This window comes from Gossypium arboreum, chromosome 10 (assembly GCF_025698485.1).
Source record: "Gossypium arboreum isolate Shixiya-1 chromosome 10, ASM2569848v2, whole genome shotgun sequence".
Classification (NCBI taxonomy): domain Eukaryota; kingdom Viridiplantae; phylum Streptophyta; class Magnoliopsida; order Malvales; family Malvaceae; genus Gossypium; species Gossypium arboreum.
This window is the reverse complement of record NC_069079.1, coordinates 4,808,247-4,826,572: the sequence shown is the minus strand read 5'-3', so window position 1 is coordinate 4,826,572 and position 18,326 is coordinate 4,808,247. Positions and strand designations below refer to the sequence as shown.

The window sequence follows — 18,326 nt, the reverse complement described above, 5'->3', positions numbered from 1 at the left end:
TCAATTCGGAACTAATTTAGAATCACTACGAATTTTTAGTAAATTTTAAAATTCATACTATATACCGTTACCAACCATAACTTACTTATTTCATCAATACTTTTACAACCTAAGTGACTCTCATTAAACATCCTGGGTACATGCCATTATCAATACTCAACATACTTTACCTTAATGAATTCAGGATCGTCCTGGGATACTGATTCAACGTACTATCTTTACTTAACCTGCTCACGGAAACAAACCGTACGTTGAGTATGGTATACTCAGTGGCATTTCTATAATCCGAACATTTAATAATATAACAAATACTTAAGATCATAATAACAATTACAATTATGCAATTATTTATTCATAGATAAATTTCAACTACTTACCATATAAATTTTATACAAATCATATAATAAACACAATAACATAATTGTTCAATTCTTAACTAAATCCATTATTATTTACTCCATTCTTTCACTTACTACTCGGTATAGCTTTCCTTAATTTACTCACAATTCAATATCATTAAACTATATTCAACTATACACTTATCAATCATATTCCATTTTAATTCATTTCAATAACTGTCAATTTCATTTATATCATATCAACTTACTATCCCTGGTAACTTTCAGTATATACATACGATTCATATATCTCAAATCACATTTCAATTCCTCAAGTGGCATCATATATCATCAATTCGAACTCCAATCATTTCATGAACCTTTGGTTCATATTTTCAATTTCATATCTAAATTTTCAATTCTCAATTCAATTTCTCGTTTCATTTCAATAGCTTGATCAATCAAATTTATTCGATTTATCTTTCACTTATTTACCCCTATTAACAAATCCGGACTTTGACGGATACACGGATTCCAACCCAAACACACCAGTACGGCACATTGTGCCTAAAACGGTACATAGTACCTGATCAGTATACGACACATAAAGTGCCTAAAACGACACACGAGGTGCCTGATACGACACACGAGGTGCCTGAAATACGACACATAAAGTGCCTGATCGATAAAGCCGGCAAATCCCGTACACTTCCATATCCTATGGCATGCCAACTATATCCGACTCAGCCCGACTAGTTAATAGGGTATTTCATTCACTTTCTCAATTTAATAATTCTTTCATCAATATCTCATTCCGATAATTACACATATTTACCCATTTTCACAATTCATACAATTTCATTCAATTCAACAAATATATTTCAATTATGCACATTAATTCATAATTCAATACAATTCAATTCACTTTTCAATACCAAATATTCAAATATCACAATCTCATATATTCATATCAATTTCCTCATATTTCCAATCAATATATTTTTCAATATAACATTCATTCAATATTCAAATTTCTACATAAGTCATATATATTATATAATTCAATCAATATAATTTCAATCAAAATAATTTCAATCAATATAAATTCAATAAATTCATCGCATACTAAAATCAATCTATTTCAATTGTAAAACATCATAATTCAATCACTAACATTTTCCATATGTATATAAATATAATAAATAATGACTAAGTTCGGATTATAGAAATACAAACCGTAATTTTCGAGCTAACTCCTGTTGACTTTGTCTTGTCCTTTCTTAGCCGAGATTTTCGATACCACATTGACTACGAAATTAATACAATTCATAATCATTAATAAATTACTAATTCATATTTTGAGTTACAGAATTCTAAATTAAGATCCGCTAATTTTTCCTGAAACTAGACTCACAAATCTTCTTACAATAACATTTTTAAAATTTTTGGTTTAGCCATTAAGTACAGTTTATTCTTTAAATTCACCCCTATTCTGCTACCTGACAGTTGCGTCCCTTCTTCACTAAAAATTAATTATCTCACAGTGCAGAATTCAGACAATATTCCCGTTGATTTCTCTTGAAAATAGACTAATTAGGAATTCTAAACATATAACTTTAAACCTCTAATTATTTTTCTTCAATTTTTGGTGATTTTCCAAAGTCAGAACAGGGAAACCCGAATTCATTCTGGCCTTGTCTCACAAAATTCTTTATATCTCATAATTTACAATTCAATTGCTTGTACCGTTTCTTCTATAAGAAACTAGACTCAATAAGCTTTAATTCCATATTTTATTCATCCTGTAGTTCAATTTCTACAATTTTTGGCGATTCTTCAAACTTAGACTACTGCTGCTGTCCAAAATAGTCTTAGTACAAAATGTTGATTTACTTTAATTTCAATTTAATCCTAACTAAATTCACTTACTTTTCTATCTTAATTCATACTTTATTTCTACTCAATTTTTAACCAAACTTAGACATAATTATCTATTTTTCATCATAAAACCATAATTTCGAAATTCTTTAAAACTTCTAAAACATCAAAATTAAGGAAAAAGAGTTTGACTGACTTACCTATTAAAGCTTAAAGCTTCAAACCTTAAATTTTCTCTTTTCTCCCTTTCTTTCTTTCTTTTTCTCCCCTGCTCTCTGTTTCGTTTCATTCTGTTTCTATTTCCTTTCTTTTGTTTCTTTAGTTTATATAATATAATATAATATAATACAATATAATATAATATAATATAATATAATATAATTAAAACATAAAATATCTTTATTATATAATAATATAATAATATAATAATATAATAATATACTAAACATAAAAAAATCTTAGATTTTCTTCACGGTAAACCGCCTCAATTTATACTTTTGTATAATTTCCTTTTAGTCCTTTTATTTTCTTTTAATCTATAATTCAACTTTTACCCTTATTCAATTTAGTCCTTTTCTTAATTACTATTAATTAAATTAAATTCACTTAATTAAACTCTAATTAACCACTCATTTTACTTAGTAAATATTTTAATAAATATTTAAGAATCCGTTTTTCAGAAACGGAGACCGAAAATACACTTTTTCGGTAACGGTAAAATTCGGGTCGTTACATAATTTAACTCGACTCAATGCGAAAAAATATCAAATTGAGTTAGGATGATAAAATAGAACTGTGAACTTGACTAACTCGAATTTTTTCACTTAATTCGATCGAACGCTCACCCCTAATTATAAGTATGAACATGTATGAGTGTTTGGAATAGTTATAGCGAAAGATTTATTATATTATAAATCCTAAAAATATATTATAAAATAATTTATTTGTGTTTTATAAAGTTATAACAAAAATTATATAATTTAAATCTTAATTTTTAAAATTATGATAAAAAAATTTATTATAAAAATAATTTACATTTCATAAAAGTTCTATAATATATTTAATTGTATAATGTTACGATTAAGAAATATGGACATAACTTGTTATAGGCCAATTTTGGCCCAGTCTATTTACAAATAACCCAATTGTTAAACAGCCCAAACCCAATGGTCCATTACATACCCAACTCACAAACCCTAAACCTAGCCCACTAGTACTAAACATTTTCCAGCAAAAAGAGAAAGGAAGAAACCCTAGCCACCTAGCCACTTTCCCATTTGCCCCATTTTTCTCCCATTTTTGATATCCATTGTCTGCCACCATCACCTACAAAAGAAATAGAAAAAGAAATAATAGAAAATCATGTAAAAGATGGCTATAAAAAGCCATTCAAAAATCATGTAAGAAAAAAGAAAAAAGAATTTTTGGCTATCAATACAAAGAGGATTTTTTTTTGCATCAATACTAGTAGGTTAAAATACAAGAATAATTCCAAAATACCAAAACAGTGCAATATCATCGAACCAGATCAAACCCTAAGGTGAATCTACTATTTTTTTATTTTTATTTTTTGTTCATTTTCGAATCTTTTTTTTTCTTTCCTATCTAAATACATAAATAGAAATAAAAATAATATTTTAAAACATAAAAAAAAAAAGAGGAAAGCGACGGTGGTCCGGCGATTGGCCGGTGACCGGCCCATGGTCAGAAATCTTCTTCCCCCTCCCTTCTCTCTTCCTTTTCTCTCTGTTTTTGTTCTTTCTCTCCTCACCAAATGATTTTTTTTTTGCAAATTTTAGCCCTTTTATAGCCCCCAAAACGACGTCGTTTTGGCCTAACCCGTTTATTGACCCAGCCCGCTCCAAGGATCCGCGTGTTTTTCATTGGAGGGGCTAATTGCACTTTTAGTCCCTCCGCTTTTTCATGCTTCTACAATCAAGTACTTTTTCAGTTTTTTAATTTGGCCACAAAGTATGTAACGCTTTGTGATTTAGTCCCTTTTGTTGTGTTGTGTTTTGAGGGGAGGAATAATTGTGTTTTTAGCCCTCATTTGTTTTGAGCGCATCCAATCAAGTCCTTTCTTTTTGTTTTTATTGTGAATTCGCCCCAAACTTTCTGTTTTAATTTCGATTTAATATTTTTTTTATGGTTTAGCTATTTTGTCATTAAATTAGTTAATTTTATCATTTTGCTATTATTTATACTACTGTTTCCTATTATTATTATTGTTACTAATATCAATCTATTACTATTATTAATATTATATGTAGTAATGTATATTTTACATACGTATATGTATATATATATTTATATATGTTGTTAATTTATTACTTTATTTTAATATCTTTATTATATTTACTTTCTATATTTTAATATTATTATTATCATGATTACTATATATTAGTGTATATATATTTTTATTTATATATATATATATATATACATATGTATATGTTTTAATATATTTATGTATATACTTATGTAGCATTATTATTAGTCGTTTTATCCCTAATATTTATGTATTATGTAAATATTTTAATATTATATTATGTATATCTATATATTTTTCATTATATATTATGTATATATGTTTTCAATATTGTATGTTATATATATTATTGTGTATATATTTTAACATTATTAGTTTTACATCTTTTACACTATTTTATATATATTTCTAATATCATTGTATATTTCTAACATCATTATTATTTATATATATATGTATGTATTTATATAGCGTATGAATAGTTTTATATTATTATCATTTCTAATATATATATTATATGTATTTTATATATTATATATATATTTTAATGTTATTAGTTACATATAATTCTTATGTTGTTCCATGTATATATTTTTATATCATCTTATGTACATATATAAATATTATGTTATATACATATATGTAATATGCTTTTTAATACCATATTTTGTACATATTATTATATCTATTTTATCCCTATTATATTTATTGTTAATACTAGTACATATATTTTATTATACCTATTATTTTCACTATTATCACTTATTATTTTATTTTAATATTATTATATATATTCATATATGTTATGTACATATATATTTTTTTATATCTATTTTATACATATGTATATATTATATATATCTTAACATTACTAGTTATATTTTCACTATTTTATGTATATACTTCAAACACTATATATCGTATATTTCTAACACTATTACTATTTATAAATATATATATTTTACATACATACTCTTAATATCTTTATTATGTATATATTCGTTGTTTTTATTTCACATTGGATACTATTATTACGTTTAATATATCACATGCATTGTTATTGTTTTAATATTGTTGTCATATTTATTATTTGTTTCAATGTATTTCCAACTCGTTTATTTTTTTCTCCGCCTATTTTATATCATTCGTTGTTCATTACTTTAAAGATTTTTATTCATGTTTTACTAATTTCAATAAATAAGGCAATGTTTCGCATTTTGGAACATCAAGAATTGTGCCCTAACTTACGGGTTTCGGTTCTCTTGTTGGTTCTAAATAGCTAAATATCCTTTTGAGTTTTGAAATGCACGGATTTCCAATTTAAATCAAAAGACGACCTTGTGCTCGAGAATTCATGGTATTGTGTCCTAACTTACGGGATGTGATACTCCGATATCTCGAGATAAGGAAATCTTTAAACAAATCGATTTAAGCTAATTCAAGAATTTTAAAATCAGTATTAATAGAAAAGATCGCATTTCAAGTCCCTTCCCGATTTTTAATTTTCGACATTAAGACACTAACTAATCAATTCGGTACCAATTTTTTGGGCGTGTTGAGGGTGCTAATCCTTCCTCGCACGTAACCGACTCCCGAATTCATTCTCTCAAGTTTCGTAAACCAAAGGCCCTGTTTTAGTAAACTAAAATTGATTTATTAAAACAAATGTGATCTGATCACACCTGATAAATGATTGGTGGCGACTCCCGTTTTAATTTTCACTTTCAAACAAAGTCGATCCCCGTTTTCAAAAGAATGGTTTCGACATAACTTATTTATGTATTTATGCAATATATTATAAAAATAATGTTTATTCATTAAAAAGTGTTATAGTTTATAGCTAAAATTTATATTATTTATAAGAAGTGTTATGAAAATTATCGGACATTTTATGAATTTTTTTATAAATGTTATTTCTTATAAGTTTTATATTATTTTCACTTAATTTACATATTATAAAAAGGCTTATAACCTAACATAATTCTTTCTCCAAATTAAGTTTATAGAAGTTTTTTATAATCAAAGCTACATACTATTTGTATTGAGAATCCAAACATTACATGTTAGATGTTGATTATGTAAATACAAAATGTTTTCTTGCACCATATCGTGGGGTAAAATACCATTTGAGAAAATAGAGCTAGACACAAGCACTAAAGACGACTCATGAACTCTTTAATTTGGGACATTTAAGGCTTTAAAATGTAGTTGAGGCTTGAGAGGACTTTTGTTTGTTATAAAAAAAATATTTCTAATATTAACAACACCACCTTAATATAGTATAGAAAAAATAAAGTTGGATTGTTTTAGCACGTTGCATACTTCATAGCTTCATTCGTAGGTGGATTTTGGATGATCTATACTTTAAAGAGTATATGGAAAAAAAAATCTTGATAATCTTAATGGTTAAAATCTAGATGATGATGAACTTAGTCAAAGACCAACATTTGATGAAAAGGAGGTTCTATGAAATATTAAGGAGGAATAACTCAACAAATATAGAACACTAGAACAATTAGATAAAATTACATATGGTGTTTGTTTTTCTTGTTATTTTATTAGCAATTTGTATTATCAACTACTTTTTTGGATTAACATAATACATATGTTGATTTGATTTTAATTTATTACTTGTTTAGAAATTTTTCATCTTGCTAATAATTTTTAAAAATATATAAATTATGTGACTGTAATTAAAATTTTACTATCAAATATGATATAGAGAATCACAATGTAATTACACTCCGTCAACTAATGTCTAGAGAATTACAATTTTTGTAATTACGAAAAAGTGTAGTTACTACACTAGTAGTTACATTTTCATTCAATTACTCGTGTTATCCAAACAGATCCTAAATGCTTCATTTGATTAATATTTGTTAATTAAAACTAACTCAAACAGAAATAATGTTTGAATTTGAAAAATATATATATTTATATTTATATTTATTAATAATGTAATTTTAATTTTTTTAAAATGTTAAAATATTTATGAAGCCATAAATTCGGAACATAAATAAAAAATTCACATTAAAAATAAAAAAAATCTTTTAAAATAGAGGCCGAAAAGTTTTTTTTTAAGTTATAATTTGGGCTGATCCCGTTAATCCACTGGCACCTCTAACATTTTTGGGCCTATATTTTTAAGACTAGCTATCTCCTTCATTAACTTTTTACATTTTGGGCCCGAAAGTCGTGATCATTTTTATGATAAAATGTTAAATTCTAATATTAGTTCCTATACTATACATAAGTTATGGATTTAGCCCTTATTCTTTAATTTGATCATTTTTAGTCCTTGTTCTTAACAAAATTTAATATTTCAGTCTCGAACAAATGACAATTGTTAAATGCATTAGTTTAAGTTCTAATATTTTCAAAATTTGATGCGGCAAACTTATTATCGTATGTGTAATGTCATGTCAATTTATTATTTCAGATATTACTAAAAACACCAATTAATAAATTTAACAATGGTCGTTTACATTAAAACTAAAATTTCAAAATTCGAAGAATATAGTGGCTAAGAATGATCCAATTGGAGAACATGGACTAAACCTACAACTTTACACATAGTGCATTATTAATAGTAGAATTTAACCAAACATATTTAACTACTATCATTTGGTTAGGACTAGGATTTCAAAATTAAAATGTACATGGACTAAAATTAAATAATTCGAAAAGTACTATAGCAACTAAATTTAATCAAATTAAAAGGATTAAATCCCCAACTTATGCAAGGTACATGGACTAATAGCAAAAGTTGACCATAGAAAAAAAATGATGTTATAAACCAGTTGAGGGGTTTCCTTTCAAGGTTTAACCTTGGACACTATTAATATAAACAATCTTATAAATCAATATGATAGAGATATCAGATCGATTCGAAATTTTACATAAATGAATGTACAATTATATTGATAAATTTAACGATTAAATTATTAAAACATCAACAATAATTCTAAATATTGTATAAAAATATTTAAATATTTTATAAAATATATTCATATATTTTTTATATATAATTAAAAATAGCATAAATATAATAAAAGTTTGAACGAGACATGCTTACACTAAAGGATAACAACGTTTATCCAACTTAAAAATCAAGAAAATAGAATTATATATATATTTTGGTGCAAAGATAAGGATTAAACCATAGCTTAAAATAACAGGGTTCAAGCCATTCCAAAATAATAATTATGTAATAACAAGAGGATTTTATCCTACAATTGCATGAAGAAGTATCTATCCACCAATCTTAAAAACGCCATTAATGTTAACCCATCAACTACCTTATTATTCACTCTAAAGGTACGAATAACTTTAATCATACATGTAAGTTGTTAGATATTTTTAATAGCACGTGTTACAGTTTAATAATACTAATCAACTATATATTTTTAAATAATTTAAATAGCTTCAGTAGTGTCTAATTTGAAAATACTCGTATTAATCTAAAATTGTTTTTTTTGAAAGAAAAAAGGTGACGACTAACGAAGAAATGGCAGTTACATGATAATTAAAGCGAGTTATATAAGAAGCAATTGGGGGGGGAGGGGGATATGTTGAAACAAATTTCTATAAATCACATGCAATGCAATTGGTAATTCACTACACGGCAACGCACTTAAAATATGCGTCTCCCTTCTTTCCATCTAAAATTTAATTTAATTTAATCATTATTTTATGTTGTACCACGTGTCGACATCAGAATATATTAATACAAAAAGGAATCTACAGTTGCAGATTACGTTACAAGTAACTTTCGGAGGCTTTTTTTTTTTTATTAAGAACCTAATTTGAGGAATTCCGTACAACGACAGTTGTTGTACTCTTTGAATGACGGTACAATTCCGTAATCCCTCCCTTTCGAATTCAAACCCAATCCCCCCCTACTCATTCGCCTAATTTTTGGCATCAATTTTAAACTATATTTTTATTAAATAAAATAAATAATTAATTTCCATGTATTTATAAACAATCGAACAATTTGATAAAATACGAAAATTAAATTCTAACCAATTAAAATAATGGTAAATTATTAAAATAATTATTTTGTTTTTCTTAAAGTTACATTTTTAATCATTAAGTGTTAATTATTATTAACGATGCAACAATGAGTTAACATAACATGTTAAATATTGTTTTAAATGAAGATTTTAGGTTAAAAGAGAAAGGAGAAAAATAGGGGAGAAGCAGAACATAATAGAAAATAAAGAAAGTTAAAAGAATAAATTATTCAAAACGAAAAAAAAATATAGAGACCAATTATATAATTTAACTTAAAATTTTTATTTGAAATAATGATTTATCATAACAAATTAACTTACCGTTATACCGTTAATTATAATTAACAACTCAGTAATTAAAATATTACAATATATTAAAATAAATGTCTAAAACGTAATATTTTAAACATAAATAACTAAAATATAACCCAAAGAAAACAAAAGTAATATTTTAATAATTTAACCTTAAAATAAAGAGGTTAACTGCTCAATTTCTCTAAAGTAAATTTTAAAAGTCTACTTATCTAATCTAAGCTACTAATTATTCAGAGCTTTAGTAATAAGATACTTTATTTTAATTAGCTTAAAAGTTAAGTTTAGCAATAATATTAAAATAAGTGTGATTAACAAACTAATTCTAATATATCTGCAAAAATCACTCAAATTATCAAAAGAAAAAAGGAAATAAAATAAATTACTCGCTTCTTTTTATTTATAATAATCAAATTTCTTAAGGAAAGAAAAGAGTCTTTAACTTTAATTTTGCTGGTTTTTTCAACTAACTGCTATTTTACAGCAAGGAAACCTACTTTCCCTTCACCACATTATATACAAAGGACAACGAGGAATCTCACCTAATAAGAATTATCGTTTTTTTTTTTTTTTGAAAAAAAGAAAGAAAGAAAGAAAGGAAAAACAGCATTCTTTCTTTTTTCTTTTTTTTATCTTAGTAATTATGTAAAAAACCTAGATCAATTCATCTAGGCTTGAGGGATCTCGACCTTGCCTGAGAGATTCAAGAACTCGTTCAAATACGACGATGTTAATGGGGATCCTCAACACTCCCCTTTGCTCGTACCCGTACTCTTGAGCCGATCTGTTCAACAACTCAACAAAGATCGGACGCCGCAGCAACTCAGCACTGACGATGAACCTACGTGTCGACGACTGATCCATCCCGACGTAAACAGGGAAATGCCCTTCCGGTACGTCGGATCTTCGCTTGGTGGGGTCCGCAGGAGGATCGGATGCCTCGGATCGGAGCATTGAGTACTGAGTCGAGTGGTTTACCCTAACTCGTGACAGTCTGCTCATCAGTTTCTTCATTATACCTAGAAAAAGAAAGAAAAAAAAAAAAAAAAAGAAAGATCAAAGAAGAGGAAAAATAAAAAAAGCTGAGAGTAAAAAAAAAAGCGTTTTATTTTATAGAGAGGAGTGAAAATGAAAGAGTTAAGGTACAAAAAGAAGTACTTTAAAAGTACATAAAATATGAGAGAGAAGAGAGAGAAGGAATCAAAATATTTTTAGATTACAAGGGTGCGTTAGTTTTTTTCTTTAAGAGGGAGTAATGGAAGAGCCACATATCCCAACCACATGCATCATTTATCATAAAAAAATATTTAAAATGTGAAAACGAATATACACTTCATAAAAATATGGTTTAATTGCCCATTAATATTTTCAAGGACTTATATAATTGAGAAATTTCTTTTTATTTTACAAGGAAAAAGGATTTTGAGTACCTAATTAAAATTTTCAAAAATTTATTGAGAATGTTTAAAGTTTTTAGTAGATTTAATTAAAACTTTTAAAAATTTTAAAGACCTAATGGGAATTGATAAAAATTCAGGAAGGATCTAATTAAAATTTAAAAAGAATAAAAAGGTTTAAAGAAAATTTTCAAATTTTCAAATAACTTTGGGACCAAGGCCCCTGGGCCCTCTAATTATACTAGATAATATCCTGTGTTTTTCTTATTGTTTTAAATTTTATGGTTTTTAAAATTAAGGAACTAACGAGTTTTAAAAAGGTTTAACGATAATTTTGGCCATTAACGTTTGCATGTTTTGTTAAAATGATCCTGATTATATTTTTGAGTTTGTTTTGGCCATCAATCTTTGTTCCTTTTTTCAATTTGCTTTTTCTAACAGTTTTAATGAAAGTCTTGTTAAAAAGTTAATAGGATTATGTGGAATTTTATGTGGAATATTTTTAATGATAAATAATTTATTACTTAGATAACTTAATAAGATAATTACACGTGAAAAATAATAAAATAAATAAATAATACATTAAATTAAAAAATAACTCTTAATTTAAAGAAAATAAACGTAATTATCTAAAATAATTAACTTAGTAGAAAAACTTTTCAATAAACAAACATGAGAAAGATTGAAACCTTGAATTTATTCATTAAATCTAGTAAATTTATTCATTAAATCTGTTAGAAAATGTAGTTTGAAAAAAAATCAAAGGTTGATGGCCAAAAAAGACTAAAAAATACAATTAGGACCATTTTGATAAAAAATATAAATGTTAAGTGGTCAAATTTGTCATTAAGCCTTTTAAAACTTTATCATTGATGGGTAAGATAAATTTTATGAATCCAATTTCTTATGGAATTTAAGCAAACTAACAACTCAAATAATTTAGTGTAATATTTAGAGGGTTAATATATTATTTGGTATCTATATTTAATTTTAAAGTTCAATTTAGTATTTATATGTTCTTTTTATTTTTATACTTGAATTTAATTTTAATATACAATTTAGTTTAATTGAACATTGGCTCTAAATATAATTATCAAATGGTATATTAAGCCTATTAAAATTTAAAAAAAATGAGATATTAAAAAATTCATTTTAGGTGCAAAATTTTGTTACCATTTAAACACCATCATTATATAATTTGATCAATTTGAGCGCTCCCCTTAAACTTACACACGAAAACCCACTTAGAAATTTTTTCCTAACATTCCGATTTTCCACCTATTTTTTGTAATTTCCAGCACAGCCTAATGCATTAAAAAAGAAAGCTACAGTTAAGATTCCTTCTTCAATGGGGTTGAGGCGGTGGTGATGATAAATTGGCAACTTGAGATTCTCATCTTCCCCAAAATTTCCAAGGAACAAAGCAACTGTTGCTGGCTACAGTTTAATTCCAATTTTCTATTGTGGTCCAAGGACAAACCTTCCCCATTTTAGCAAAATTTACGTGACAGAGGACCTTAAAATTTGGGGACATTTGCATTATTTTTGCCCCTTTTCTCTGGTACTAGTGATACAGCAGTGAAGACAAGAAATTGAGAGGGAAAAATGAAAGAAAGCAAACAGTGTGATGACAACGAAAAAGAAGAGGCATAAAGGATTGTCATCAGAGAATGAAAATCCACCATGGAGAGGTTCATCGAGAACGGCGGAAGAGAAGGTGCCGGAGAGCGTAGTGGTGATGAAGAAATCGGAAGATTCGTATGAAGACTTCGAGAGGTCGATGTTAGAAATGATAACGGAGAATCAAAGTCTCACCTCTAGGCCCTAACTCACCCTGTAATTTTTTCCTCGCCGAAACAATTGACTTAGGGTTAAGCTCCAATGGAGTTTTTTGCCCACTGACATGGAAATGAAATTATTAGCTGAAATTTTTTAAATAATATTTTAATTTAGAAAAAAAATCCACCTATGTTTTCCATATTTTCCATATGCAATTTCGACTAGAATGCCTAAATTGATCAAAACGAAAACTTTGAATAGTTAGGTGACTATTTGTGGAATTTACCTAAAAAGCAAACCATCGGTAGTCCGGCTTTACTTTATAAGCCCATATACCATCCAAAACTTAGTGTGCAATGGTGTGGCCCACCATCCATAAAGAAGGCCTGCAACAGGAATGAACTCTACTTCTAAAATCTATTAGTCTTGGGTGAAAGTAATAAAAATATTTTTAAATATATTTAAATAATGAAAAATAATTATTATTGATAAGATTATTAAGTATCAAGATAGTGATTTTTTCATTTTAAAAAATAAATTACTTATATAACTTTATTAATATATTGTTTTTATTATATAATTTTATATTTTCATCTTTTTCAATTAAATTAGTGTTCGACTAACACATTATGTAAGAAAATATCGAAAATTGAAATTAATCCTTTTGAGAAAATAAAATGTTCACGAAGTATTGAAGTGCTAAAGGTGATCGATCATGCTTCTTATTTATATAGGGAAATTATGCAAGAGTTTAATCAAAACAGTCAAAGCGGAGAAGTGTTAGTCCTATAAGGACACCCCATGGCCTATGGATTTCTTAGGGGGTTAAGAAACCCCATGGCTGACCATGCTTGTTCGAATTATCTTTGCTTGGGTGACAAGTAATTTATATATTTAAACAATTTCTAAACTTCAATTCTAATTTTGTTAAAATTATTTCAATTTTACTATATTCAAAATTATGTGCAAATTTAATTCAATTTAACTATAGGTTATTTCAATTTCGAATAATATCATATTTAATTTATTTTAAAGTTTGGATTAAATTATTTATTTTATTCATTCAATTTAATAATTATTCAAAGAAATTAAATTAATCATAAATAATTTCTTGTTATTATGAGAAAATACAATTACTTTAATTAATAAACAATTCATACATAGTGGTAATGAGTTAATTAAAAAATTAATTTAACAGATATGATATGAACTACAATAGTATATAATTAAGTTTCGATTCTTCATTTATTAATTACATAGCTTTATAATACGGTGTTTCGTCTATAAAGATTTTTGGAGGAAAGTTGTGCTTCATTTAGAGACACTTGATGAATTTAGTATCAAGTAACAACCAATCTAAAATAAAATGATTGGGTGAGGATATAGATCTTATTGATGGTGGCGTTGTCATAAATATAGCAAACAATATTCCATAGATTTAATTTTTGGAAACTGGCCAAGAGATTTACGTTGCCACAAATACATTAGACGGCATTCCATCGATCTAAATCTCGGAAATAGATTAAGAGACTTATGTTGTCACAAATATAATAGATGACATTCCATCGATCTAATTTTTGGAAACGGGCTAGGAGACATGCGAGCCATATGCCCGTTCGAGAAAGAGAGTTAGGGGTTGTGGATGGTGGTCGAGAAACGGCCTAGAAGACTTGGGGGAAAGGAATGCTGGAATTAGGAGATAATTCAGGCGGTATAATTGGGGATCAAATTTTAGTTTATTAGCTAATATCCAGGAGGAGATTTCGAATGGAGATGATGATGGCTTAACTAGTGGGAATACTCATTCAAATACAATAGGATTACCACACTCTACAAATGGGCTCAATTAATAGAAGCAGTAACAATGGATCAGACTAAAGGAAATGGGAGTTGGGGCTTTGGGGTTTAAGGCCCCACAAGTTGAAACTAAGCTGGACAAGTAGACAAACCCTATTATGCTTTTTTTTAATAATTTGGGTTGAGTAATTTTTTAATTCATTTTCCAGATTATTTTTTTTAGGTTGGATTGCTACGCCCAGTTCCGACCTGAAAAATGAGCTTAAATTTTTACCCCAGCGCGACTTAAATAAAATAATAAAATTCTGCCCCTGCCCACTGTATTAATTATTTTATATATTTTTATATGATTTTAATATATATAATACAACAAAAATACTAAAAACATTAAAATAAATGTTTTCCTACAAATTAAAAATAAACTAAAAACAATATGTATACTTAAATAACACTAAGATTTATGCAAATTAACAATAAAATGCTTTTAAAATAGAAATAAAATCAACAATAAAATAAGAATTATATAACATCTAAATAATAACAAAATAGTAGCAATATAATAATAATAATAATAATAATAATAAAGTTAGCAACAAAACATTAAAAACAACAAGAAAACAGGAAAAGAAAAAACAAGAGTTTTTTTTTTTTTTGCATATTTGGGCTTAGATTAGATGGGGCAAAAAAACCTTAGACGAGGCTCGTCCGTTTTTTAAATGGATTTTTTTTTTCTAAGTCTATTTTTTGATTTTATATTTTTTACCTAAACTCTCTTACTTTTTAGACGAGTCTTTAGACCGAATCGGATAGCTAGATAGACAGATCTATTATACTTCAATTGCAACACAAGCATTTAACAATATCCTTTCATATAAAATACGAAGATTAATTTATAAATTTTTAGTAAAAAATTAAAATATTATCAATTGTGTAAAATTTTGACTTCCATAGTATTTTTACGCTTTTGCTCTCAAAGCTACTGTGAATGTAGAGTTGACCAGGGCTCAAATTTTGCCTACCCATTTATGGATGATGTAACATTATGTTTATTGGTTTCATCTTATCACGTCAAAGGCTTGTACGAATCAGTTCATAATTGGTATTGCGGTTTGCAAGGAAATGTTTTTGGGGAAATTTGTAGCTTTATTTCCTTTTTGCCTTCATGAGAGTGTGGCATTCGAGCTAAGGGATTGCTTTCATATGTTGAAGAGCTACGGATTCCATAGAAAATAAAATTGTTGAATTATAAATATACCCGATAAAAGTACCATAGGAATTTTTGTATTAAGAGTTTGATTACATTTTATTTTTTTACTAAAAAAATTAACGAACCATTTCTTGTACATTAGATAAAAGAATAAATTAGTACTTTTATTAAAAATTTTATCTATTTTTATTTTTAAAAATTGGTCTCTATACGTCAATATGATGTACACGTGGCATGTCATGTGTCATAGTCTTATTATTCTATCACCTACTCCAATTTTTAATAATATAAATTGATGAAATTTTTAACAAAAAGACCAATTTGCTCTTTACTCTAATGTATATAGATTAATTTGATAAAATTTTTTTTTAAAAAGAGAGCAAAATACAATTTAATTCTTAATACAATGAATTTTATAGTAGTTTTACCTAGAATATCATTTATCATAATGGAAAACACATCCTTGATGGTGGAAAAGTCCAAGGTTAGCCACTATAATAGAAGGAAAAGAAAAGTAATTTTGGCTTTTTTTTTATTATAAAAATATAAAAAAAAATTTGATTACTTATAAAAATGATCCACTTTAAAAATTATCTGCGTAAATGACCTGTTTTGAATAGTAAACATCAGTGATACCATTGTCATTGGCGTCACCACCTCTAATTTTTTTTTTAAATAATATTTTTGAGTACCGTTGTTGTCATTAGTGTCATCAGACTAAAATATAATTATATAAAAATTTCAAAGATATGATGAAGCAATTACCTTTTTACTTTGATGGAAAAAGTGGTTTCAAAGATATGACGAAGCAATTACCCTTTTTAATTTGATAGAAAAAGTGGTGATGCAATTTTTTAAACTTTTGGTTTATTTCCATGTTAGGTCTATTCGTTTTGAAATTAAATTTAAATAGGTCTTAAAAATATAAGAATAAAAAATAAGCTCTTTTCAAATTTAAAAAAACATAAAAGTTATATAAAATTCTTATTTAAATTATCTAAATATATCTCTCAAGAATTTTCCTCAAGCAAAATTCTTATTCAAAAATAAAAATTCTTATTTTTGACTTAAGGAAAATTATTGAGGATATATTCGGTAATTTAAATAAGATTTTATATAGTTTTTCAAGTTTATTTTAAAAAATAAAATTGAAAATAATTTATTTTTGTTATTCTTATATTTTTAAGGGCTATTTAAATTTAATTTTAAAAGGATAGACCTAATATGGAAATAGACCAAAATTTTAAAAGCATTTAATTGGTGCAGTATGAGGAATGGTGTCATCACTTCTTCATCCAATTAAAAAGGGTAATTATTGTCTTCAAAATTTTTATATAATTATACTTCAGTCTAATGATGTTAATAGTAACAACGATATTTAAAAAAGTTATTATCTTTTAAATTGGAGGTGGTGACACCAATAGAAATGGCATCAGCAATGTTTACTGTTTAAAATAAGTCATTTGCGTATATAATTTTTAAAATGAGTCATTTTAATAAAAAATCAAAAGTCATTTTTACAAAAAAAAAACCTTCCATTTTCATCACAAAATTCCAGTCATACTTTAAAAAGTGAGCTCATCTCTCTACTTTCTTAATTTGGTGGGGGGTTTTAGCTTGCCGGGCGCTTTAAAGTCAGTCAACGTTCGGCTTCCAATTTCCACGTGCTGTTGAATGTAAGGAAAAGGTGTTCAATTAAAGGGATGCTTCAGAGTGGACTTATATAACTGCAATATTCACTTAACTATAAAAAAAAAAAAAAAGCATTCAAAATAAAAAAAAAAAAATTACAATTTAAATATCTTCGTTACGTAAGAAAAAAAGGGTTAATGGCATGGATGGCCCCTGTACATAGGATTTTGTTCTAAATGTAGCCCTTAAACTTTCACATGTTCAATTAAACTCCTGTACTTTATTTTCGTTTATTAAAATAGCCCCTGGCCCTAACTGCTGTTTTTTGCTGACATGGCTCTTTTGTCCAATGATATTCCACCACGTGTACAAGTGTTGACTCATTGACTGAGTTCAAGGGCCTCTGAACAATTATACCTTTTTTTCATTGTTCCCTTATTTCCTTTTTCATTATTCTTTTTTTTCAACATTGTTTTCTTTGATTCTTTTTTTTTTCCCTCAAAATCAAATAAAAACATGATAAAAAAAGTTTAAATTTAAATATTTTATTTCAAAAATACAATAAATCAAATTCCTATTTCGTTTATATTTTTTTTTCTTTCGTTTTCCTCTCATTTTCTCTGCCTTCTCTCTTCTTTTTTTCCCGCAAACAATTTCATTGCATAAACCTCGTCAAAAAATCCTAATCATCTAACAACAAAA

General features: G+C 26.7%; 1 protein-coding gene across 1 annotated transcript; it reads right to left on the bottom strand.

Moving 5' to 3' along the window:
* Nucleotides 1–10,185: 10,185 nt before the first annotated feature.
* Nucleotides 10,186–11,093, bottom strand: LOC108488821 (auxin-responsive protein SAUR71-like). The gene is made up of 2 exons (XM_017793106.2): nt 10,971–11,093; nt 10,186–10,831 (listed from the first exon to the last, which is right to left on the bottom strand). The coding sequence occupies exon 2, from the start codon at nt 10,824–10,826 to the stop codon at nt 10,467–10,469; it is 360 nt and encodes a 119-aa protein (XP_017648595.1). The 5' UTR covers nt 10,827–10,831; nt 10,971–11,093; the 3' UTR covers nt 10,186–10,466.
* Nucleotides 11,094–18,326: the final 7,233 nt, after the last annotated feature.